Below are 27,743 nucleotides of genomic sequence, written 5' to 3'. Positions count from 1 at the left end.
AGAACAAAACACATTTCACACAACTGACTCTCAAGGTGTACATCATAGTACCTTTTCAAATACTGTGGTTAGCGTATTTTGGACTAGGTTTCCCCAGACTGTAGATGCATAGACCGTATCCTGAGATACTTTATGACTCTCAAACACAGGCTTCATCTTTCTAATCAGGGGAAAAGCTTGATGAGGTTTCTGTACACCTGCAGTAGCTGTTAGTGTGATGGTGGTTTGTAGTATACGAACACCTGACTAATGAGCTCCCAAATCCTAAGCCAGGACTGAAAATGTCAGCGTTCAGCAGGGACTCATTACAGCTGGTGTCTCCTGGCTTAGACCCCAAGGGACATCAACAATACAGGCAAGGCAGTTTCAGGATGTAGTGTGAAACTCAAGATTCTCCCCTTTGAAAAAAATGTTGTGGCAGATTTTAGATTATTTCACAGACTGTAAAAAATAATGGCCAGAGCTTCCGGGTCTGAAAAGTTAACCCAATGCAAGAATGCCTTAAACCTGCATTCTATCCAATTTCCAACAGGAGGTGACTCCACTGGCAAAAAGAAGGCAGTTTATTTAGAAGTCTATGAGAAAATGACCCTACTTCTCACTTGATTTATTGCCTCAGTAAACATTTTAATAATGAGGTTATGGTTTCAATCGCTACTTTCAAGTCTTCTTCAATACAGCATGATGTTCATTTTGTAAATTATGGTCCCATTTATGTTAAAGTTGACGATAACGCAGGGGATGCTTTGGGGCGGGGCTACACGCCGACATATCAATCATGGTAGAGGATTAGCAATCCGTACTGTGTACATTAAAGTAGCCGTGAACTTGTTTTTGGGTGTTGTCTATGTTTTCGTCTTAACAAAACCTAACTTTCCCTCTTTAGCGTTTGGCTTAGCACAGCACCATTAACAACACCGGGTTAGCCGCTTCATCCTCCCCAGCTCCGCCTTCTCGTCCAAAAATTGTCACGTCCGGTTTAAAAAAAAACTAGGATGACGCCGCTCAAATTGTCAAACTCTAAGCTTCAAAACCGTAGTCCACAAAAAATGGGCGACGTCGCTGCTACGTCCATTATTTGTGTAGTGTATGGATTGATTCCCATCATGTAAAAACATGGACCCCCCCAAAAAAAAAATCTAAATGTCAACCTTTTCTCAACATGAAGACACCTTTGTTAATTCCTGTCAACAGCAACCACTGAAAGCAGGACTGGTAACAATCAAACCATGACTTATAGCCTAAATGTACTGATACTTGTCACAATAATGCAACAATATATTCACTGACGTACTAATTGTTAAGAGCAGAGCAGAAAGCCCAGATGCAAATACTTTTCTGGGAGAGTGAACATCTAAACAACAGGGCTGAGGCAGGGCGGGCAGACAGGCTGGGTGTGATAAGAGGCAGAGAAGCTGCTCGTCCCCTGCAGAGGTGCTGTGATCTGCTCCATTGTCGGGTGCTAAGACACACAAAGAGCAGCTGGACATGGTTGAATCAGGAGACGATTACATGCAACGCCAATTGAATCTGAAAAGGACTACACAGACCGCAGGGAGTTTCTCTCTCTCTGTCTCTCTTAAAGTAGAGTGGTTCCTTATACTGGCCTCAGCCTCTACAGCACGAGAGAACAGTGTAAGCACTAGACCTTGTCAGCAACATAGACTTACTAGTGAGTACTGCTGTGTACCTGGCACTGATAAGAACCAACATATCTGACAAAGTGCCACGCTGTCTATTATTTTCACACTACCTTATCTTTCCAGTGTTAGAAAGTAAGTTGGCCAAAAGCCAAAATATTTGCACAATAAACAGTTGGACAATTGTGGCTGAGCTACATGCATAACTAGTGTCTGGCAATATGACGATATATATTGATATATTGTGTTTGGCGATATAACGATATATATTGATATATTGTGTTTGGCAATATGACGATATATATATTGATATATTGTGTTTGGCAATGTGACGGTATGTATTGATATATTGTATAGACATTTGCCTACTGTCAACTGTTTACCAAAATCTATCTATCCCTAACTATCTATCTAACTTTGGGTGTATTAGACCATTTTAGGCAATGTTAAAAATCAATGAGGACTGCTTTACGGTGATTTTTGCATCGATATGATGAAGCACCTTGATTTGTCAGGTGTTTTTTTCACTGGGTTAACTAAACACACACTCCAGCCTGGTTTTTTAATCCATAAACAGTTTCTTAATTGATTTTTTAGAAAATATACTGTATCACAATATAGATTGTTATTGTGATATAAAATAAATTATATATACTGTGATTCTGTTCATAATGTCCACCTCATGTTCTTTGGCCCTTAGATGTGGCTGTACATACATAAGGAATGTAACTAAGATAATGAACTTTATCTGATCCCCAGGAGAGGAACAACCATTTTACAATTTATTGCAGCCTGGACTCTACGGATTACAATATTAACCACTGTGTCTTAAATTCCCACCAGCTTAGTAACCAAGAGGAAGATATGAGAAACGCAGTATCTCCCCTGACAGTTCGAGAATGAATATTATCCTGATGAGTGTTCTTCCTCCATGTTGTCTTAAGCAAAAAAAACTGCTAAAAAAAAGCAGAGGCTAGACTGCCATGCAATGTTGAAACTACACAAACAAAGAATGACATCACAGCTAAAGGGACAAGCCAACAGTGAAACAGAAATATATATATGAAAAATATAAATTTTGTTTCTCAGTAAATTAAAACCTTTTCTATGAGGCCTCAAACAGTCAGTCACCCCACAACCAGTAACAGACGTGAACACACGGATAATAGAAGAAACAGATTGTATTTCTCGTGTATTACCAATTAGTAGCGAGTGTACTCTTGACAATTAAGTGTGTAAATGTCACAGCAAGGACAGCTGAGTATCCCTGGAACACCTACGAAGAACACTTAACTGAATTGCCTCGTGTTTGCTCATGTAACTTAACTCTAATTTAGTAGTCTGGTCCTGTTCATTAGATCATTGTGTTATTCATATCTTTCCAGAGAAAAACCAAAAACATCATTCCCCCAACAGTAAAAGTAAAGTTAGTTAGCAATACTTTTTGTTGAACCAAAAAAAAAAAAAAAAAAACAGTGACTTAAAGAAAAGCTATGGCCATTTGAGACATGATGGCTCTCAGGCCTGAGGGTTGAATTAGCACTGAGAGAGAGTTGTAAGTATTGAGCCGGACAAAGACATACAGGGTCTGAGCTTTAAGGATGTGAAGGCATGGCCCCAAGTCTATTCTGCCTATTCCCCAATCGAGTGGCAATCAAACGTGAGAATCTTAACAGCGGCTGCCGAGAGGATCCCCATAAACCCTTTACCCCCACTACTCACAATGAGAGGCTTTCGTTTGAGGGCCTAATAAGTGTATAAATAAAGTTGATCACTTCCCCTGTCAAAGACAGCCTGGAGGGTTGGGGCTGACATGGATGCAAGGAGAAGAGGTGAAAAGAGGAAATAAATGAGTTGAGTGCCTCTCAATCCTCTTCCTCGCTTTGACCCGATGGCTTCTCCTGATGTTCAGGTACACAAGTGCAGCTTGGCGGCTCAGTGGTAAAACGTGGAAACAAGGCTGAAGTGCCGCAGGGCACAGGGGGTGGGGGGATGAGGTTAACCCCCCCAAATGACCCTCTCCCACATCTCCACACAAAGGAACTGGCTCCTCTTTTTTGGATTCTTTTAATTAACACTTGCATTGAGGCTCTAAGCATTCAGGGGCCGATACAGGGAAAGAATTTTTTCTCCCTTACCCCCTCCCTCCTTTCCCTCTTCTCTTCAACCCTTTCTTCCCTTCTCTACCCTTCTTTCTCTCCCTTCATTCTTTCCGTGTTTCGTTTTTTCTTTTCTAGTGTAGGCAGTGTTTGGATTAGGTGTCTGGCTGTGAGTGTGAGATAATTACTACTGACAGCTGCACTGATGGCAACTACAACCACAGTACCACCTTACTCCACTTTCTCTTTGATTGAGCAAGGGAAGAACAGCAACAAACGTGGGGGAGAGTAGGCAGTAGAGGGAAATGTGATGGACAGAAGAGGAAGTATGGGGATTATAAGAAAAATGAATACATGATAGGGATAAGGGAGCCAGCTAAGTGAGCCCCACCCTTAACACCTGTTGGTTTCCATGTTTCAGGCTCCTTTGAGCTTTGCTGAAGATATGCCTTTCCTGATTAATATCTGGGGTCCTGCAGTGTGTGTAATGCATGTACACACACAAACAAATGCAAATACAGAGCTAGAGGCTAAGGTCGGCATAAATAAATTACTGTTGGATCAGTGGGATGCTTAACAAGCACAACCATATCTGTGAAATGTGAGCTTCACACAATGCATGCAAACAGTTAGAAGAGATAGAAAATGAGACTGACGGACTAACTTGGTGCTGAATGTCACCTGAAGGCAGCCAATCGCACAAGGGAGGGGGGCTCTGCCTGAGCTTACTGCTGCGCCCTGTTGCTACGGTAACCACCAGGCCCCCCTCAATAAATCCTCGGTTTAATAGGCCCCTATCAGGTAGAGGAGGATTCCATTAATGCCAGCTGGGAACTGGAGGGAGGTGCTGGCCTACAAGGCAAGGCACCTCCGAGGCTCTGCAGCATTAATACATTAGCAAACACCAAGAAACACTGCATAAATGTCAGCAATTACTGGCTAGAAGGAACAGTGGGTGGTGGTGGGGGTTGAGGAGATGAGGGGATGCAATAAGGATGTCCCACTGGCTGTCAATCACTCCAACAGGTGTGGAGGAAAGATCAAAACAGCTCCAATGAGATGAGGCCTGTCTGGAAACTCTGCACACTGTACCGTTTAGGCGAAGGAATAGTAGAAGCACAGGAAGTTAATGTCCAGGTGCCCTCTCAAATCGACTGTTGCCAAAAGCTCTAGTCATCATCTTGAGCACTGTTGAAAAAAGCTTTGCCAAAGCCACGAGAATCAGGAGGAACTGGAAGGCTGAGCTAGAACACGGTATTTGCAAATTATACTGGAGTATTTGGTTTAATCTACTTGGGAGTAAAATTAATTCCATCAAGTTTTAACTACAGTAAAGTTCAATAGTTTTTTTTCTGACGGAGGATTTTTCTAGTACTATCAACATTGTTGTGATGCAGTAAATCTGATGACAGTTAATAGAAATGCGAAAACAAACACACACAAAAGACTGACCGTGTGCTTCTCCACATGATCCTCTACTTGGCTACTCTGGCAAATACTATAAACCGTCTTTTAATGAATCTATATATCAAATCGCTGAAAAAGGTGCGCTTTCATGTGTCAGGTGTGCTTTGGGTGTCACACCAGGTACTGAAAAAATAACATTATTTTTGGGACAATGTTGGATAGTTTAACAAGAGAAAGGTGTTCACATTAGCAGCCACATTTAAGGGTTGCATTGTAGGAGTTGATGAAAAACATTGTAGAACAGAGATAAACTAATGGTGCAGTTAATGTTTTTTACAGTGTTGTGATTTACAATATATCCTCTGCATAAACACTGACAATTATGTCAAACCAGTATGTGACCCAGGTCAACACAATCTGCCTGCTAGAAATGAGCATCACCTCACGTTGCTACTGCTTCAGCTACACTTTGTGCCACTTCCTTTTACATTCAACGTCCTTGGTCTAACATGTCATACAATAACACAGTGCACTGAATGAACTAATCTCTTGTCCAGTGTTACTTGAGCATTATCCATCCTGATCCAATTTCAACTCTCCATAAGACCTCTACTAATACAGAGCACAATAAACAATGAAACACATCGAGTGGACAGTATCAGGGAGGGTTACGTAACACATAACTACTAGTTTCCCTGAAAGCTGAGAATTTCTTTCTAACAAAATAATTTCCTACGCTCCAACAATACATAAACAAACAATGCCACCACTCAAATATCTCTTCCTCAGAACACAAAACAACTGACAGTTGACATAGATACACTGAATAAGTTGATCAATTAGATTAACTATAACAGGAACATATTTGTGCTACTTGTGACTCTTTAATGCAGCAACTGCAGAAACCAACCTGTCTGAGAATTCAACAAGGCAACTACACTGGTAATGTCAGAGTTAGTGCTGGCTATCGTTCAAAAAAATGTGGTCAATACAATACCACACTGATACAAAAATGACACTTAAATCCAAAAGTCTAAAATACAAGTTTTCTGCTAAATAGAAATATTGTTCTATTGAAACCTAAGATCATCTTAAATACTGCTTCAATGTTTTATTTTGTGAACTTCACCTAAATAAAATACAGTACAATATAAAAACTGGAATGCAAAAGGAAATGTATGACCTAAACAATGAGGAAACATTTCCCCAAAACATTCAGTGGCTATTTCACAGTTCAGTTGGTTTCTCAAAAAGTATTAAAGTTTGATACCAAGCCCTAGACACAGTGTGTACAACAAGAAAGGCACATTTCCAAACATGCAAATGCAAATATGCACACACACAAACACAAATGCAAGCAAGTTATAAACACAGTTATATCACACACTTAAAAGGCAAAGCAGAGTTAAGTAGTAATCAATTCCACTGAAAGCGGGCTAGTGTGCAGAGCTAAACATATTCTGGGGCCTCTGGCTGCCATGTTTATTGGCCCAAACCCTGGGAGATGAGAATGGGCTAATGAGCTAGACACTAACACAGGCTCCCTACCCGCCAGCTAGGCCAGCCAAGCCCTGGGCTTTTTCTGTTAATACCTTCAGACGTTTCAATAAGAGGGCTGTGGCTAGAGCAGAGGCCATTATTGCACTTCTGTCTCTGTGCTTTTTAATATCTCCTCATCCAGGAAACACAAACGCTGCAGATGTGTGTTAGCCAGGTGCCAACCGGGCCTATGATGCCACAATGAGCTGCAATCAATTCATGATCCCTGGCAATCATATCCACAGCTAACTTAGGGGGCCGAGCTAGGGGACTGATCATCAGAACGCGGATCACAAAAATGCGAAGGTAAAAAATTGTATTTCTTATCTTCTTATTCTTTCTTACTTAACATTACATAGAGAGTGGTAGGGCCTGCCTGGTGACTAATTCACAAATGTGTGCATTGCTGATTTTTAGTGGTTAGGTCACTTTTTTTTTTTTCATAAATATTTAAAAACGAGTCTTGTTTGATTCCTTACAGTTGCAAATTATTTTAGATTATGAAAAAATAGAACCTGAATGAATATTTTAAGGCTTTGTGATGTAATAATGTTTCCATGATACAAATATAAGTTATTGAGGTAAAGGAAACATATTTTGTGTATTGTGTATTCCAAAACTCACAAAAAGTAATTAATCACTGAAAACATGTTAATTGTTCATATCCCTTTCTGTTTTTGAACTACAAACTCTTGAGTTAAAACTATTGCAGCTGGACACACCAATTTCCTGAACACAGTTTTTAGAAATGTCTGTGGTTAGCTCTCTTCCTCCGTGAGTGTTAACAGCAAAGTCATAAAGCTTAAGCTGCAGGTTGTGGTTGCCAACTGGAAAAGTAAGTCATGTGGTGCCTGCATGAGCACAACACTGAGGTCAGTCATTGAGCCACATGCCCACAGTGTGCTTTCAGACTTAAACTAAGATTTGTATTTCTGTTACAATCCCAGGCTGTTTACTGATCCCATAACTGGATGTCTACAAAGAAAATGCTAACAATGATAAATCTACATCATAGCGGTATGGTTTGTTTGGTGGTTACCGGCTTTACAACTGTCTGCTCTGAGCTGCAATGGAACAAAATAAAGCAAACAATCTCCTGTATTGAAAGGATGCATAACCTTTTGTCCTTTGCCCTTGTATGCACATTAATGGTGTAATGTATTTGCTTTCACTGTTAATCTTAAAAGCTTCACTTGAGTCATAAATATAGGTGCAGTTATTGTTCTTTCACTTTGAGTTTTTGAAACATGAATAATGATTGATATATAGAACCGACTGTATCTGTGCATAGAAAACAGGTTACTCTATTAATCCCAAATGTACACTACCACAAACGAATAGAACATACAGTATATAGTGTAGTTGTTACAGTAGAGCCAGTTCTGGCTTTGGACACATGATAACACTTGAAAAAAAAGAAACAAAGTCAATACCAATACTCCAAACCAAACAACAATCACATAGATCTAAAAGGAAAACGTTAGGTAGGGGTTAACACAAGAATGTGTGCACAACAGCTCCTCAATGTAGATTGATAAACCATCCCATACAATTAGCATGGGAACACATAGGCTGTCAAAGAAGGGGTGAGACAAAAGGGGTCAGAGGTTCTTGGAGGTTCTGTATGAGGGCTGCTTCTGATCAGCTTGACTGTGTGCAGGGTGAATGGCTGGGAAGAGCGACCCTGGGACGGGAGAGGTCAGCGGGACTCAATGATGTGAGCTTTAATGTCCACAGATAGAGGACACAGGATGGGAACCGTCTTTGACATCTTAATTAGCTTCAACATCTTACTCTCATGCTTCTGACAGATGGTTTTGGGATGGCGTACAGAGTGTGGAACAGTTTCCACTATTAGTTTTAAAATAATGTAAATCAATAATCTGTGAACCACAGGCTTTAATTTGGGCTCAACTTTTAATTATCTTTGAGAAGGCTGTCTTGGATCCAAGAATCAGAGGGCAACGTATAGGCAGCATTTACAGTTCACAGAAAAGTGAAGATAGATGTGTTTGTTTTCTTTCTATAGAATTGTTATAGCAAGTCTGGGTAACAAGTGTTACATTTTGGATTGTGTTTTTGTGTGCCTGTGCTTCTTACAGAGTCATCAGACGCTGACACGGGCCATCCTTCCCACTGTTGATGCCGGACTGGGATGTTAGTTAAGTCTGAAACGTTCCTCTTCACCTGCAAACATAAAGGCAAGATACAATTGTTAGTGTATATTCAAAGTATTAAACTCAGACCCGCACAACACTAGTGACACAAAAAGATAAAATACAAAAACATTACAGACAGCTCAACTATATATATATATATATATATATATATATATATATATATATATATATATATACACACACACACACACACACACACACACACTCTTTACCATTCTTTCATTATTAAGTAATATTAAAACTGGAAGTGGAAACTATTTCCATGATTAATTTAACAGTAAATACAATGTTATAAATTATAGCCAGGGCGACATCAAAGTGTCCTCTATTCAGCAGCGTGAGGAAAAACTAGGATGGAGGCAGAGAATGAAGGAGGAGATGAGTCCAAAGAAGAAAGGAGTAGAAAAAAATAAAAAAGACAGCCAGTGTTATCAGCATTCTTCAGATGCCACAGCTAATGCCCAGCAACAACAGCCCCACGCTCTGAAATGAACAGTATTTCTCTTTTCCCATTCATGCGCAGACGCTGTATCTGCATCACTTAATAACATTCCGTGCTTTTAAACAGTTAGCAGCCAGCAGCGCCTGTCTCACTGAGCGCCGTGTTACACCGTCCAGTGAGTTGTTGGTTTAAAGCCCTAACGCCAGCCTGATGTGCGCCAGCTGAAGGTGATCAAAGCCCCGTCGGCGTCTGAACGCTGGCGGCCGTGGATTTTAGAGCATTTGTTTAGCAGAATTCTGCCCTTCAGGCCCGCAGGGCTGGACACTGATGCTGAGAAAACTGTCAATTGTGGAGCAAAGATCCCTCTATACACAGGTCAAATCCTGTCTTTGTAAAAAGCACTGAAGAGAGAAGGATCCTTGGGCATATGCAGGGCTGCTGGTCATGGAGGTGGAAACTTAAATACGCTACAAACACAAAGTCAAAGCCAATGTCAGGCAAAGTAGGAAAGCAGCTGCAAAACACCGAGCTAAGAAGACTGCAGTGGCAGACTTTCCCTGGGCGCTTTCACCTTAATACTCATAACCTACCTAATATTACTACACTTTGCATCTTTATCTGTATATGTGTGGGTGTCTGAGGGAACAAACATACAACGGGCTGCTTGCAGAAATTATTATATTTAAAACTGAATTTATCCCTTTATCGAGGCAACAGTAAATATTCTAAGTTATTAATCTCTCAAAGAAATAATACTTTATTTGTGCTGGGCCTGGCACAGCAAAGCAATATGCAGTACAAACAAGCTGCGAAACAAATAAAAGAACAATAATAAATGAGTGGCACAGTCCATCCTTTGTCTTTCTATAGTAAATCCCACACCACACTGCTCTGTGCCTATCCTTATGAAGAGAAGCCATGGCCAGGAAAGCAGGCTGGGGTCAGAGCGGGTGGCCAGTGTTATTACAGAGTGTAATATCTATGTTTGACCAGCCGGACTACAGGGATTTGACTGACCGGCTGGCCAGCCGATGAATAGAGTAGAAAAGGGAAGAAAGGAGAGGCATAAACACTAGTAATGAAGAGGCTGCAGTCAGAGGTTAAAGCAGCATCAGAGAAACAACAAACTAATGCCCACCACAGAGAGAATGAAGGTGAGAGGTGGTGGAAGAAGAGGAGAGTGGAGATAGACTGGTGACTGGTAGACTGGCAGAGGACAACCTGATCTCAACAGAGAAAGAAAACACAGCTACACACACCAGGCCTGCCCACCTGAAACTATACCGCCAGAATCTGCAGGCAGTCACTCACACAGGTCTTCTCTGACCATATGAAAAGTTTAAGGATATTATGAGAATCTGATGAAACCATGTCAAAAACAACAAGTAATTTAGAACATATAGCAACCGAACAACGGGGTGACACAATGCCTTGCCATAGCTTCTGCAGGTAGCCAAAGTTTTTGTTGCAGCCCTCAGTTACAAAGCCTGTTTTGGCCACAGCAGCCAGCATAGAAGGAGCAATACTGTCTAATGCTGCCCCCTGTCTGCCACAACAGCCATCTCACTGATAAGTTAGACTGCAACAAATAAAAACAATTATATTTCATCCAGGACTATCCGTGAGTAACTAATTTTAGACAGCAAAATGTACTTACAATTACTAGCTTAAACCAGTTTGACTTAAAACAATGGGGTATTGTTGGAATGTAATTATATGACACTGAGCAGTATATTTTAATAAGCAGAACATGGCACAAATGATGAAAAGTATCCATCAGCCTGACTTGGACATACAGAAGCTAACATGTAAAGGAAATGCCTTTAACAGAGCAGAACAGGATTTAAATCAAAGTCTTAGTAACAAATACAACGCTACTGATTTGTGCGTTGCTGTTCGTGTTGAGATGAGGCAGGGGGTGTGCGAGCCAGTTATATACAACATTAGCTAGACTGGCCGTGGTGCTGAGCTGCTGGGCAATACGCCTCACGGCAAAATTAATGATCCAGTCATTGTAAATGCCAATTGCCTGTAATCCCTGGCTGGAAGCAAATCAAAGAGAAGGAAAGGTTTTCGTTAAACAGTCACAAGCTCTCTCTCTCTCTCGCTCTCTTTCTTCGTCTCCCCTAGGCACCAGATGCCTTTCTTTCATTCCTTTTTGGATCCAACCTTCCTTTTCTCAGCTCTGTAGCCCTGTCTGCATTTGGTTCCTATATGTCTCCCAGCTGCGGAGTAGAGATGGGGCCCAGGCCCAGCCCCGAGGGGCAGCAGAGGAGGGAAATCCCCAGGACAACTGGTCTGGTCACGGACAACCCGAAACCAGCAGCCATCCCTATTCTACCCTCTACTTCCCTGGCAAACATTTGCTCTCCAGCTTAGCTCAGAAGCTAGCCAGCAACTTACCCCCACACTCTTGTCTGGTAATGCCAATCAGAGTCTACACAGCACTGCGCTCTAGAGATGAAGAAGAAAGAAGGTAGAGAAGGGACACTGGGTGAGAGAGATGGAGAATGAAGGAATAGAAAGGGAGGGGCAAGGGCAGTTCCCTGAGAGCCACAAGGCAAAGCCAGAGCCTTTGGCAAAGACAAACAAGAAGATAGGACTCTATCCCTATTGATATGCACAAGCAGGGACCATCGGCTAGTCTTCAGCTAAGACAAAAGGGAGAATGGGGAGAGAAAGGTGCTCTGTAGTGGAGTCCATATGTGTCTGTGAGTGGACACAGTATAAGCAGAAAGAGGAGTCTGGCTGAATATGGTGTTACTTCTTTGTTGCATTCTTAAGTCTTCTTATGATGACAGAAATACACTCCCCCTCTTGTTTGTGTCTTTTATTATTGTTTTTATCCAAAAAATTCACAACCAAACTCCTCGTCATTTCTCATGAACATCACAAATGCTCCAAAAGCAACCTCACTGAGGTCATCCATAACTACTATTTAACTGCATTTACTGCCTGTTGTTGCACGTGTAGCTCTCCACTCTGGCTACTGAACCTTTTGAATCATTCCCTACATAGTGTGTGTACACATGGTTTAATGACATATTATTTCCTAACACATTACAGTAATAAAAAAAAGGGAAAGACGCCTGTTCCCTGGCTAAAGAGTAAATATATAAAGAGCATGGCCAACATGGGGCAAACAGAGTCCAGATCTATGCAGGTTAAAGTTCTGGGCCTCATTTTCACTGCAGGGGGCCTTGAGATGCCTAAAGACATCGTAAAGCATGCGTAAGGAAAAGACCGCGACATGGAGGCCTGTTTAAGCCCACATTGTCCCTTATCCATCCCCTATGGCCTCTTACAGCACCCCCACCAAGCCAACAGTCCTTTGCCTCCTTTCTGTGTCCATGGTTCCCCCCTCCCACACTGCAGGGACCCCTCCCCAGTGTTTGTAATCCCAGCAGAAACACTTAAGGTTCACAGTGGGTGCTCATCAAAACCATCTGCCTGAGAAGAGGGTGAGAGAAGAAGGAAGAGATGACGGAGGGAGGAGAAAAAGGAAAGAGCGAGGGAGGAGAGGGAGAAAACCAGGGAGGCAAGCTGCCTCCTCCAGTTCAGATGTTGGTTGTAATAATCTCTTCAATTAGCACCATTACAAGCCCTGCTAGTAGCCTGATTATTATTAGTGTAATCTTCACCCGCACCAAGGAGCCAGTTGCTGCAGTGAGCAAAGAACTCAGGAAGAACACCTTTCACTGCTGCAAGAAAGTAAATAATAAGCTGGATGTAAAACATGGAGACCATAAAAGATGAAAAACTAAATGAAAAACAGGAAATCAAAATTATGTAAAGCTGCCACGGAAATGAAAGACATTTAGTGAAAATGCTGATTACTTAAAGGACAACTCCGGCGCAAAATTAACCTAGGGGTTAATAACATATGTGTACCGAGTCGATCGTTCTCTGGGACATGTTTTCATGCTAATTAAATGTGTCTCTAGCTTGAAACAAGATAGCGCAAATCGGTGATTAGTTTATAAAACTAGTCGTCGGGGCAGAGGGTAAAGTAAAAAGAAATCACTATTTCTACACCACTAACAAGGCTCAAAATAGCACCATACTTCAACGGTAGCATAATGAGGGTCTCTACATGTATACCGAAGCATTGAGAACTTTGTAAGTGTACAGACAGTTTATTAAAAAGATAGATTATAAAGACAGTAGTGTTCACGTATACAAGCAGGCGCCATCTTGGGAAAACCAGTCATGACCAGTCGAACAACGAACGCCGTGCAACCAGTAACCAGTAACATAGCTAAAACACGGCGTTGATCGTTCGACTGGTCATTTCGAAAGATGGCGCCTGCTTGTATACGTGAACGCTACTGTCTTTCTAAACTATCTTTTTCATAAACTGTCTGTACACTTACCAAGTTCTCAATGCTTCGGTTTGTACATGTAGGGACCCTCATTATGCTACCGTTGAAGTATGGTGCTATTTAGATGTATTATATTAGGTATTAGGGTAGATATTGTGAGGTTAAATCGTGGGACTTCTCTATCTTACTTGATCAGTCTTTGGGGAGCTTATTTCCCCTCACCTGTGACAGCAAGCTACCCACTGTGAATAACAAATGACGCCTGCTCAGGTCTCCCTCTGCACGAGGGGTTAGAGCAGGACAGTACAGGGCAGTAATGTATGTGTGTGTGTTGATTTGAACTCGCATGGGGCCAAACATCCAAACATCCAAACATCCAAACATACACATACACACACACACACACACACACACACACACACACACACACACACACTTACTCATCTACATGGGCAAGCAAGCACACACATATATTTCATTCTCTTCAAGCTTTAATCCATTTGCAGCTGTGATAGTAATAACCGATGGACAGCGAGGTGTACCGCCTTCACACTGGATCCAGTATGAGTTACTATAAATATTTCATAGACTGACGAATCTACCGTTTAGTTTCTGATGAGGAAATTGAATGGAACTCTGTCTCTTTCCATTGCGCCAGCATGCCTAGATCAAACAATGTTCAGTATTTAAACCGCCTCCTAGACTGCTGAGAGAAAGGGAGAAAGACGCAGTGTAGGGGGAGTGGGGAGAAAAAGAGGGGGTTGTACCAGACCGCAGCTGTGAGAGTAATTATGTGCTCGGAAATGTGATCATTTGTGATGAATAATGAATCAATGGCTGAGATAGACTAGCAATGTTTGGCAAATGGAATGAAAGCTGTGTTATGGGAAACCAGAATCAGGTACAATAATATTATGTATGCAAGAGTCAGTGGGCGAGTTACTGAGAGCTTTTGTGTGCGTCTGGGCATATAAGGTGACTTTCTGATGTTCTGTGGTGGTCTGTGTCTGCGTGCATGCTGGTGTCATACCTCCTGTATGGTTCTGGAGCCGGGGAAGTTGAGACTATAGTCCCTCTGGGCCTCGCGGTGGCTGATGACCAGGAGGAAGTTCTGGTTTAACGACTCTTGCAGATCACTAAATGAGAAAGGGAAACATGTAAAAGAAATAGGAATGAACACAGTAGGAGATTAAAAAAAATAAAATAAACAGAAATTGATGCAGAAAAGGAATATGTAAAAGAGGCGAGGCAGAATAATGACACGAAAAGAAGGTGACACAGAAAAACAAACATTATCACTAAGAGCCACTTAGTCAAGCAAAGGGCAAGCTGAAACTTGTCAACTAGTGGTAACCTGCTGGCCCACAGGGAGGTGGGTACCTCCTCTGGGGGTGTGTCGCCCACTTTACTGGTTGTGTCTTAACAAGCCTGGCCAGAGCTGCGCTCAGCACAGCAGGCTACCGCAGCTATGACCACCTGCACAGTAACAGCATGGAGTCCATCAATCTGCCTTATTGCTAACAAACCTGGCAGCTATTTTGAAATAAACCCAAGAGAGCTTTCAGCACCTTCCATACTGCAAACCCTAAAGATGCCTTAAAAGCAAGATTTTACCGTGACATACAGTAGCCCAAGCTGACCGCATCTGCAGGGTTTGGTAAGGTTGTTGACCAACTCAACAACTGCTGCTCTAGGTACTGATTTTTTTGGCGTTTTTTTTGTGTGTGAATAAATTACTGCTCTATTACTGCAGTACTTCACTGCCTCTGTCTAGCTTCTAAAACTTGACTGTATAGTGATTATAGTCAATTCAATTACTAGTCATATCTGTTTATATCAATTACAGGCTAATGTACTGTAAGCTGTGCCAGACACATGAAGATGATGCTATTATTGATGACTATGTAATGCTCCTAAACTAAGCTATCTCTATCTGCATCGGTTTTAACATAGTGAAACATTTCTCCATTCTAATTGAAATTCATAGAATTACAACATGGAAGTAAAACGATAAGAACACTGATGAATTGATATTAGGGAGGCAAAGAGGCAATTTAAACCCGTTTGAATTGTGCCATGAATTAAACATATGTGTGTCTATTTAAAAATGTTTATTTCAAATTTTTCAAGTCAAGAAAGTCACAGTTTGTTGTAAGACTGTGAAAATATGTAATTAGAAAGACTCAGATTGTATGGAACACCCACACCCAAAAGTCTCAAGGGTGTGTGTGTGTGTGTGTGTGTGTGTGTGTGTGTGTGTGTGTGTGTGTGTGTGCCAGCTAGTTAGCTACCAAGCAAGGGGACATATATTGTGCAAGACGAGAGATGTAGTTCAATGAGCGGTTTCACACGAAACTAAATGGTACTAAAACAAACTGTGACTTTCTTGACTTGCATAATTATCCTTTAAATTGACAAAAAAATATATTTGTAATTAATTGCACAATTTAAACAGAATCCTTTCAGGAACCACTAGTGATTTTCACTATTCACATCATAGACTGTAAAAAATAGTGGACATAGCATCCGTGATGTGGACTGCCATTTTGAAGCCTCGAGTTTGGCAATACAGGTATCTCCTTTTGGTTTTTAGCAACCGGATGTGATGAATTTTGACGAGATGGTGGAGCTGGGGAGGATGACACGGCCAAGCCAGTGCTTATGTTGCAATGTCTCTGCGCTAAGCTAAACACGTAAAGGGGGGAAAGTTGTCGATTTTTAATCCTTCTAAAGTGAGTCATCCAGTGAAAATTTACCGCTGGGTAAGTTACCAGCAATTACCTTTGATGAAGTGAAAACACAGTGAGAGGGTCAAGGTTTAAAACGAAGCCAAGCCTCTGTCATGATTGACAGGTCAGTGTGTAGCCACGCCCCTAAAGCGCCCCCTGCTTTATCGTCCATTTTAAAATAAACGGGACCGTAATTTACTAACATCATGCTGTATTGAAAAGATTTGAAAGTAGCGATTGAGGCCATAACGTGACATACCATTCTATCCATTCTGTCCAACTGCATGAATAATTGGACATCTAAACAATCAATCTATTAATCAAACTATTCAATTGTAACAACGTGTTAAAAATGACAATAATTTTATTTTCTTTTTCTCAAACCATAAACAACATTTACTGGTGGGCAAACAAAAAGACAGATAAAAGCGGTTTACAGATAACCACTGGTCTGATATGTTTACACTCTCACAGTGGATGTCATATGCTGATTATATTGTGAGCAGAAACCTGGCAGTGAAGACAGTCTGTCCAAGAGGCCCTGAAGGGTCAGACTTTCTGGCCTGGCACCATAGCTCGCTCAGCAGCTTACAGCTGTGACAGAGACGCTGTGAACGATGCAAACGCAGACACTTTGTGTGCTTCACGTAGAGAGGAGGAGGTGGGGGAATCAACTTTTGGAAGCTTCATTTACAATAAGCTGTGAGGTTAAGTAGCGTTTTGAGCAAACGCTGGGTCTGTGAGGCTGAATATCAATGGGAGGCTTAAGGGCCGAAGCAGGCACTTAATCAGGGCTCAGAACCCAAGGAGAGGAGGAAGAGTTGAGAGAAAGAGAGGATGGGGGAATTAATATGTAGCGCACACATTAATTATGCAATCACACCCTTAATCTGCACAGATCTGGACGAGCTTATGTTAACAGAAGCTCAAATTTACTGTAATGACAGCATATTTACATTGACTAAAACTACGAAATCAATATGTAAATGTAATGTTTGTTGTAGCTAACTGGGGAAGATTGGAAATGTGTGGAGTGGGAAAGATGGATGCATATGTAATAGGGCTGAGCAGAAGGATGAGAGTGCATGTGTGTGTGTGTGTGTGTGTGTGTGTGTGTGTGTGTGTGAGAGAGTGAGTGAGAAAGAGGGAGAGAGCAAGAGAGAGAGAAATGGAAAGGGGTAGGGACACATAAATAAGGATCTAGCTAATATCATGATTATGTTTGGACACAGTCCCGAGTTACTGCTGGCAGGCAGCTAGACTCCTAAATAGACAGAGATAGAGGGTAAACGGAGTGGAAGTGATACTCTGTCCTTCCAAGCAAAGAAGGAATATCTTATCAGTCATTTATGGCAGACCGACTAGCCATTTAGTGCGTGTGTGGGTGGAGTTCTGGTCAAGATTTACTTTGAAGGGGCGACTGGTTACCCTTACCTGGTTAAGCGTGCGCCCCATGTGCAGAGGCTCAGTCCATGTCGCAGCGGCCGCTGGTTCGGTTCCGACCTGCGGCCCTTTGCTGCATGTCATACCCCTCTCTCTCCCACTTTCCTAACTTAATCTGTCTTGATAATAAAAGCCAAAAAAAATAATCCCTAAAAAAATGATTTACTTTAAAAAACCAGATCACTTGTTGTGCTCTATAGTACAAATATAGCTACTGAAAATATCAAATGCAATCACATGGGGAAAATGTCCCATCTGTCTGAAAAGGCCTGCTGGTACATATATAAACAAAACACCCATGTTTCAAGTCTAATATCCCTTTGTCTCACTTTCACCACTGATGTTTTCAAAGCAGCTGTCTTCTGATAGAAGCAGACCCTTCAAGCAGTATGGGGGTGTAAATGTGGATGTCTGTTTGCTTCTGCCTTCAGAGGTCTTTTTCTCACTCAACACACACACTCGTGACATCCAGGTCGGCCTGCAACATCTCTGGAGGTACTTGACATGGCATAAGGGTGCCGGGAGGAAAATGTCATTTAACTTTATGGACAGAGAAAATGGAGCATTTTGCAGGGTAGAAGAGCAGGCTAAACAGATTGGTTTCATTCTGAGGTAAGCCCATCGCCTAAGCTGCGAGTCCCCATGGCACAGAGCAGACTCTAGACCTTATTAAACTAGCACTGCCAGACACACACACACACACACACACACAAATTGTGGCTTGTGCCTGCAAAACACAAATACCCATACACACACACATTCTCTCCAACCTCTCACACGCTGACACATACTCACTACCATCATGTGTGTTTCATCTGCTAAGAGACAAACAAATACATAAAAACACACTGACCGGGAGAGTTGTTCCCTCCTGATACGTACAGAGGAGGTCATGAAGTACACACAAGGTCTTCTTACCTCCTCCACATTTTGCATCCACAACAAAGCAGAAGGATGCCAAACCGTTGAGGCTCTGCTCTGTTTCGGTCTGCCATCTTGTCCCAAAGTTAATCAGCATGCTAACTGTTAGATACTTCCCATGAGGGCTGCTTTAGCTAACTAGCTAGCTAGCTATCTTACCTAAAGCATCTGTGAATCTGCTACAGCTACTGTATAGCTGACACACAGAGGGAGAAGTGGAAGAGGGGCACAAAGCCGCAATAAAAAAAAACACACAAAACCTAATGAATCATTTTTGCAATTTCAAATTTCTTTGAGAGTTCATATTAAAATAACCTTTCCTTGGCAAACATGCTTCCTGAGAGCTGAGCGGAGAATAAACGAGGAAGGAAACTGGCTCCATTGAAATATTCATCAGGCCTTCATCATTTATGCAAGAGATTAGGTCCTCCTCAACACCCTCTTGTATTCACAGGCAGTCATCAACACGGCCACAGAGAAAAATCTTCTTCAGACCGGGCTTTGACACTGCAGTACTAAGTGCACATCACATCGCTAACTAAATAACTACCTGAGATGGATTGGTGCTGAAAGAAAAATCTCCCAAAGCCTCAAGATTTATTTCTAATCAAACAAGACAACTAAGAGGAGTTTACTCAGCGGGATCATAATGACAGTGCAGCACTATTTAATCAGTCGGTTTGGTTTAGGTGTGTGAGCTGCATGAGCCAAGCTCTACAAAGTAATTGCAAGGGATATTACCATTTATGGGACATTTGCATTTTTACTCAGCAACAATTTGAAGCAAATAAACATTGTGAAATTAAATTTGGGTGGATGAATGTCTTTTCAGAGTGCAACTACAAAATAGCAAATAAAGTTTATTTATTCATTTATGTTATTAGTGTATTTGTAAGGAACTAGTACAGAGAAACATTGACAGTTGCAGAAGCAGTGTCCGATGTACTGTTCAGGTGTTCGTAGCTTGAGCAAATTTCCAACACCAGTCCCTTGAATGGCATTGATAGATCAAGTAATCATTAAAATGACATGTTTCAGTTTAAAATCTTTGAGAGAAAAAAGCATCCTCACACTCAAGTCTGTGCAAAAAAAAATATATATTTTTTTTTATTTAGCAAGCTTTCGGTCAACTGATTGACACAAGCGTTCTGCATTAAGGCTAATTAAGTGATGATCTTTTACCTTCTGTACTGCTGCATTCACTTGCTACATGTTCTTACCTTGAAGTCTCTGACCGAAAGCTTACTGAATTAAATCGATTTTTCCACAGACTTGAAACTTTTCCCATTAATTTTACAGTCTGTAGCTCCAGCACCTCAGCTTAGCCTGATACGGGTGAGCAGTGTTTTTGTTCTTAATTTAAAACAGTTTAAAATCTTAAACTCAGTGCATACTGTATAATAAATCATGTATAATAACCACACAAACAAATAAAAACAAAACCCCAAAACATTTGTAGGAGAAACTAGTAGTTGATTAACCTCATTCAAAACGAATTAAAGAAAACAATTTGAACTGAGAATATTGGTAAAGGTCTTGGACAAAAGCATTAGCCACAACATTACTTTTACTGAGAGCAATAACAATAAATGTAGACGGCTGCATATGTGAAAACAGCTTTAGATTTTAGAGTCAAGACTTGGAAATAGACAGCTTATACAGTATCTACGGCTATATTATAAATTGGACTCATCCATGTGACTCCAGTTACAGTGGCCAAGTTTAAAAGGCATGGGCACCACAGCCTGTCTCTTGGAGATATTTCTTCAATTTTATAATCAAGTCCAAATGTCATGCAGTTTCTCATACATTAGGAGCCGTGCCACCAGAATGACAAAGAAGCAATTATTGATTTAATTTCTTGTCATAAAGAGACAATATATATAGAGAATGCGTGTAACGGACTCTACTTTTGAGCAATACTGAATGTGGAAACACTTACTAAAGTACTGTGGTTTTTTGGAAGAGTTGTTCATCTGTAATTAATTGGGGCTGTAATATTAAGCACGATAATTTGGTTCATCAATAATTGCACAGAAGTAGATAGTGGTACCAGAACGGATGAGTTCACTTAATCTAGAGATGTTCTGATACCGATACCAGTATCGGTATCGGCTCCGATACTGCCTAAAACGCTGGTATCAGTATCGGGAAGTACTGGAGTTAATGCACCGATCCATTACCACATAATACAGCCCTAAAGAAAATCTACGTTAAAAGTAGTTTATTTACGTTCTTTTTCCGTTATAACTGACTGTCAAACTGCATTATAAAAGAAAGTTCTGGGGCGTTCATTGTTTGTGTTTGTTCATGTTTCACAAAGAGTTTAACTTGAGCCAGACTGACAACAAAGATAGAAATAATATCACATCCATACAGGGATAGTAGTATACAGCTGTTAAGACATAATAAAATATATGATACGTTGGTATCGGATCGGTACTCGGTATCGGCCGATACGCAAGTTCTGGTATCAGAGTCGGTATCGGGAAGCAAAAAATGGTATCGGACCATCTCTAACTTAATCAAGACACATGACTGTGATAACGTGTGCTTCTCTACCTACAAACTTTAGGTTGAGGCCCTACTGGCACTGCGCTCTGTCTACTGCAACAAATTTGCACTTACTGTGGATTTACGGTGTGACCACAGTTTATTTTTTACTGCAAGCTTGTCTGGTCCCAAAACAGGGGACTGCTCCCCCTCCTACTTTGTGATCACCTTTCCTCTCCCACTATGACAGCAGGGTCACACAGACACACACAGACAGACACACACACACACACACACACACACACACACACACACACAAATGCATGTGCATATACACACTGAAGCCCACCCCCTCCATTCAGCCCCAACTGTCCTCCATCAAAATAGCTGCCACAGAATAATGAGCTCCTGACACCCAAAATGATATCGATAACACTTGGAGAAATGGCAACGGCGCTGCTAAAAAGACACAGCAGTAAGTGGGGGAGTGAGAAGACGAGAAGAGGGAGGCGAGGGAGGGAAGACTGGGGAGATGAGGGCCATTAGCTGCCAACACAATATAACTACCACTTAGCCTAACTAGCAGGCAAAGCGGCAAACTGCCAAATGACTTCTTTTACAAATGTTCTGGTGACATTTGGATGCTTGCTTGGCTTGCTAACATGAGGAAATGTGGGGAGAGTTGCAGTACAATTTTAATTTAGAATCCACTGTCAACAAACAAACTAGGGCCATTATATGTGAGACTATAAACAACTCTGGCTAATAAAGGAAATGTAGTAAAGAGAAGTGTTACAGAAAATTGTCAAAACATACATTATTATGATCCTATCTGATTTAAATTTTGATAACATGGGCAATTTCATTAAACTTAAATGATTCAGAGAGATACTGTAAAATTGGCAATCACAGAATGTTACACCCAAAAGATGTCCTTCCATAAATAATTATCAAAATGTCTTAATTCAGCATTTTAACTGACAACTGTCAAAAAAATTATATCATTAGTTATTAGAATGAGATTTGTATTATTGTGTCATAAATATAACTACACCAAGAACACATTGGGCCTACAAGTCACCATAAACTCATACAAGCTGTGAGTGCTGCGTATACATTTGCAGAGAAAGTCAGAGAAAGTCCAAACATAGAGAAGCGAGTTAAGCATCTTTCAAAATCAAATCGAAAATCATCTACAACAAAATTCATAAATTACTGAATCAGAATAAATACTAATCAAATAATACATCTTGCCTTATTTTCCAGGCTTTTGAGACAAAGTTATCAAACTTCAAAATTAAACGGCCATTCCAATTGTTGCTCATCTGTACACAATATTATTTCAGGGTTATGTTGAGCCAATTGGTGGAAAATTAGCTATCTTAAATTACTTTTCAATGATCTTAGCGCTCTCCCAGTAGAGTCAACAAGGAACCCAACTCCAACCTCATGAATCTTAAATGCATCAAGAGAAAAACAGTCAACATATTCTGCAGGTCAGGCTTTGACTAAACCATTAAATTATGTCATCCGTGTATAATAAAGAACCACATTTCATATCATCGCCCAAGCATATGCCTACATTAGGTTCCTTAATTTGTGACCCTAAGTCTTTCACAAATATTGCAAAAAGAGTTGGAAAAAAGATATCACCTTATGTTACTCCAAAAGGTGTACCAGTCAGTAAACATATCTGATTTCAATACAAGCAACTGGGATACTACTCAATGTCTGGATTTCTTATATAATCTACCATCATCCACCCCGCTTCCATAAATTTAAAGGCAAGCATACAGTATATAAGAGCAATACAGGCTTGTTATTTCTAAATCCATTCTGTTCATCAACAAAATACTGTACCATTTCTAATTGTTTCTGTTCAGTATACAGCTTTTTTGGAAGGTGTTGCAAATTCAAATTGAGTGAATATTTGCAAAAAAAACAATAAAGTTTATCAGTTTGAACATTAAATATATTGTCTTTGTAGTGTATTCAATTGAATATAGGTTGAAAAGGATTTGCAAATCATTGTATTCTGTTTTTATTTACGTTTTACACAACGTCCCAACTTCATTAGAATTGGGGTTTGTATCTATTTTTACCAGTCCAATGCTATAATCCTCAAATTTAAAATAAAAGGGTCTTGGTCACCCTTCAATATGCAGGTGAAATGAATGGAGAAATATGACTTCTTTGGACGATGTTTACCTGACACTGATGAAAGGACAATCACATCTTCAGCTGCCACCTGTGATTGTATTACTGCTTTGGCTTTACAATGAGCGGCCTGACATTTCAGAAGGAAAGGCTGCTAATACTGCCACGGATTCACTGAAATGAACAGAACAATCTCTGGATGGAAAACACAGGCTTAATGAAGCTTTCTCAACAAATCTCTATTGTCACTGGGTACTATCACTAACGTGGCAGACTGGTGTTTTTTGAGAAAAAGAAAAACGGAATAAATAATAGATATGTAGTGTGGATATCTGACACAGTCTATGAAGAGTACGATACAAAACAACCTTAAGCAAGCAGCAATGTCAGGCTGAAAGAAACAAAGATGGGAGGAAAAATTATTATTTACACAACAGAGATTGCAGTTTTCCTATGAAAATGTCACAATGGATGTGAAAAAATGAATGTGCACCAGCAGGTCAAATGTCTCTTAATATACCAAAGAAAATTGTGTTTGCTAGCTGGATTCTGGATCCATCTTCTCCTAAACTTGACACAGACCGCCACCTGGTGTTCACTATTAAGAACTACGCTCATGCCACTACCAGCAGTATTTCATAGAGTGTATGTGTACCAGGATGGGAAGAGGAGGAGGATTTATTATAGGATTACAAATAAAAAAAGCAGAGTCAGCGAGTGCTGAATGCTGGGCTGAGTACCTGTTTTTGCTGGTGCTGGCAGTAGGGGCGATGTCGGGAGTCAGGACATACAGGCTGTTGTTCTTGGGCAGGTGTAAACTTCTCATCACCGTCTGATTACACACAGACAGAGATACAACTTGAAAATAGTTCCACTCACTAGGAAGGACTCATGGCTGTGGAGATAATTTGTTTAGAGAAGACATTTGTGCTCACTACATACTTACATACTGCATACGTCATGCATCACCTGATGAATATTTTGAGGGAAGCCTGCACTACTTGGTTAGAAGTGGAAATATTGTTTTTAGGAACATAACATAGTTGTACTGACTGTAGGATAGGCAACAGGCCTGTTTGTAAGACGAATGTTGGTATGTTGGCTAGAGCTCGGTGACCTGAGAAAGACTGTGAAGACCAGTGGTGTGATTTGCACTTGGCCACAGATGCTTAATATGAACATACACAAGGTTGTATGGGATGTTTTGGATAACAGTGTTAAAACAATGTAATGTATGCTAATGTTCTAAACCTTGCAGCTAAAATTTGAAATGTAAAAAAAAAAAAAAAAAAAACATATTAAAGACGACATCACCAGTGCTGTCTTTTCTTGATGCTACATTGTGTTTTCTTTCACTTGCCTGTTGTGACAAACATGTATAGGTTCTGTTAACTCACACTATCGGATACATCTCCACACTTCCATCCCTTGAGCTGCATTTTGGACACTGGAATCCCAAGCTCTGTCTCGAGGATTTGTTTGATTTCTCCTGTAAATTAGATTCATACAAAGGAAAATGTATATTATGCAAAGAGGCAGTGTGAAATATTGAGTGTTATACACAGTATGTGTATCAGAGTGTGTGTGTGTGTGTGTGTGTGTGTGTGTGTGTGTGTGTGTGTGTGTGTGTGTGTGTGTGTGTGGTGCTCACCGACTGTGCTGCCTTCCTCCAGTACCAGCTCTACAGTGCGCTGCCGGTACTCCACCCTGAAGTTGAGCATCCGGGGCTGACGCTCTACAATGTGTCGGGAGGAGGCGTTGACAGGGCAAAAAGCTGAAGTTGAGGACGATGGAGGAGAGGAGGACAAAGACGAAGAGGAGGGGGGAGAAACTGCACCTCCTGCTGCTGCATCGGCAGCTTCTGATTGGCTAGGAGGTCCGAACATGCTGGACTGGCTCGCCTCACTGGAAAAGTTACTGTACAGAGGTGACAGATTAGTGAGGATGTCGAAGATTAAATGCTCAGTCTTTATATAATACGTATATAAAAATCTTATTATAGATCATGAAGGACAGAAAAATGTGGACGTTTGAAATGATGATGCTATCAGAAACAAATATCTCTATATATTTGTGGCCACATCACACCTATCTTTGTTCTTGTCTTTAGCCTGTGACCTGATGGTCAAGAACCAACAGAGGTCACTACTAGACAAGAAATGGCTTTACCTCCCATCCTCCCTTACAATATCTGCTTTACTCTCTTTCAAGCTTTTCCCTTTGCTGCTTGTGTAGTGTATGACCCATGTTTTACACAACACAGTAAATAATGTCTTTTTGTCTCCCCAACCCGAACAAAGTGTGCCCTTTGTTCCTTGAAGTGTAAGCAGCAACTGTCTCGCAAGAACAGAGTGCCAGACTCAGGCTTTCTAACAAAGGCTGTATTTTATTTGGCCCAACCACATTAGAGAGGCCACTGTCCTGAGGCGTAGGTTAACTGTCAACAGCCACAAAACCTCTATGTACAGAATGGGCCAAAAGGGTGAGAAATTAACCCAACCAAATGGGAGCACATTATAACTGTCTCCTCCACTAGCCACTTAAGTAACAAACCAAGATCCAAATCGTTTCCTAAACTTATAATTGGACAATGAGAATAGTTACTGAAGAACGTAAGCCAGTATTTAATAATTAGGCACTGAAATCACTCAATATTCTGACATAATTTAAGAAAATAATCTTCCAAGTGTGGATGGATCACACAGACATTAAGTTATTTGATTTAAACCCTGTGCACGAGTTTATGGATTAGATAGGTTAATCCCTCTTTGTGACATAAAATCTGAAAAACCATCTGAATGAAATACAGAAAGGGAGTCATACCATGAGTACATGTAAATATGTGGAACATGTAATGGACATGGCAGTATTTGTAGAAAGCTAGTGAGATAGTAATCAGAACAAAATATAACTTCACTAAAGTGAACCAGACAGACAACTACTTTTATCTCACAAATGTATTGTGGGGAGATAGATAGAGATGATATACAAATGAGATTGAACTACTCCAAGCAAAGGAAAAACGAGAGATCTCGCCAAGAGTATTCTTACACTTCTTGAAAATATCTGAGAAAAAACAAATAAAGTAAAAAAAAAAAAGATCCTGAGTGAACTTTCACCTAAACTTGGAACAGTAACAATGAATGCCGTTAAATTGTCCGTTGCTGCTGTTTGGGCGTAGTTCCATGCTGCCCGACACACACAGCACTGTTCTCCTGTGTAGTCAAGGAGGTGTCCCAAAGAAGACAGAACTGCTGAGCCCTTCACCCATGGACAAACCGTCAGACCAGTGACCCAGTTCAACAAGGGATTGAGCATTTTTATCAAGTTCTATCAGGAAATAATTTTTGACGCTCTGACGCCCAGAGGAATTTTGGTTACTGATCAACAAGGCAAGCTTCTTAAAATTCCCAACCTGCTTACTAAAGAGGACAAAAGGGAGGAGGAAATGCATTTTAGATGGGAGCGTTGGCGTAGTGTCCGACTGGCTCCAGCTCAGGTCACGTCATCAGAAGTCTGTTTACTGGGCAACGCCAGCCTACTCCTACCATTGCCAGCCACTTAGTAAATGTGTTGGCTGCTAGTCAGACTGCCAGCCAGCTTCCATTCATAGCAATGTGTGCCCTTGAGAAAGACCAGCAATATTCTCATGGCCCAAGGGCCTGAACCACACACTAAAGAACATGCATGCATGCGCACACATACACACAAGTGTGTACACAAAATAAAACGGTTTAACAGAACATCTCTAGTGTGAGTGGATTCAGATCAGCCCGGTGCATTCAAGAGTGTAAACTAACCGTTGAGGGAAACGAGGGCTCAAAGCCTCTTAAAGAAACCTTTTTCTTTTCAGAAACGGTGTACAACTCCACTCTTGGCAGAAAGTTTCCTTGCAGTTGCAGTGTCTTTTATACTATTCCTCTATTAAACAGCAGAATAGAAACCATAGCCGGAGCAATAAGCTCCAACTCAGCAGCCTCTACGTTAGCATTATTTGCTGGATATGGATATGTATCTAACTAAACAACAAGAAGAATACAGTTAAATGAAAAGTAATTTATGATATGCATGATCAGGTAGCATTTGTTTAGTGTTGTAAGGCCAAGTGATACATTTTCTCTGATTTACAGTAAATGTGTGGCAACATGGTTATTACCTTTGTAAGATCCCATTCTCCTGTGGTATCACTCCATTGATGGCTGCCTGTAATGAAAGTGGAGGTAAATTATACAACATACTATAATACAATTTTCTTGTTTTAGTTTCTGTATTGTATCAATGGCCAACTTTTTGCCAAGGAACTATAGTTGACTGTGCACTGGGATCCATAACGTTCAACCCATAACATCTTTAATCAGTAAACTACAGCAT

General features: G+C 40.8%; 1 protein-coding gene across 1 annotated transcript in view; it reads right to left on the bottom strand.

Moving 5' to 3' along the window:
• faf1 (Fas (TNFRSF6) associated factor 1) overlaps positions 1-27,743 on the bottom strand; it is a 66,846-nt gene that overhangs the window by 34,030 nt on the left and 5,073 nt on the right. Inside the window, exons 3-8 of the mRNA XM_031307291.2 lie at positions 27,529-27,575; positions 25,024-25,289; positions 24,770-24,861; positions 24,113-24,204; positions 14,660-14,765; positions 8,786-8,872 (exon numbers count right to left, since the gene is read on the bottom strand). Coding sequence (XP_031163151.1) covers positions 8,786-8,872; positions 14,660-14,765; positions 24,113-24,204; positions 24,770-24,861; positions 25,024-25,289; positions 27,529-27,575 — 690 coding nt within the window. The remainder of the gene's footprint in view (positions 1-8,785; positions 8,873-14,659; positions 14,766-24,112; positions 24,205-24,769; positions 24,862-25,023; positions 25,290-27,528; positions 27,576-27,743) is intronic.

The sequence above is a fragment of the Sander lucioperca genome, chromosome 11 (genome assembly GCF_008315115.2).
Source record: "Sander lucioperca isolate FBNREF2018 chromosome 11, SLUC_FBN_1.2, whole genome shotgun sequence".
NCBI classification, from domain to species: Eukaryota; Metazoa; Chordata; class Actinopteri; order Perciformes; family Percidae; genus Sander; species Sander lucioperca.
This window is presented reverse-complemented; position numbering and strand designations above follow the sequence as displayed.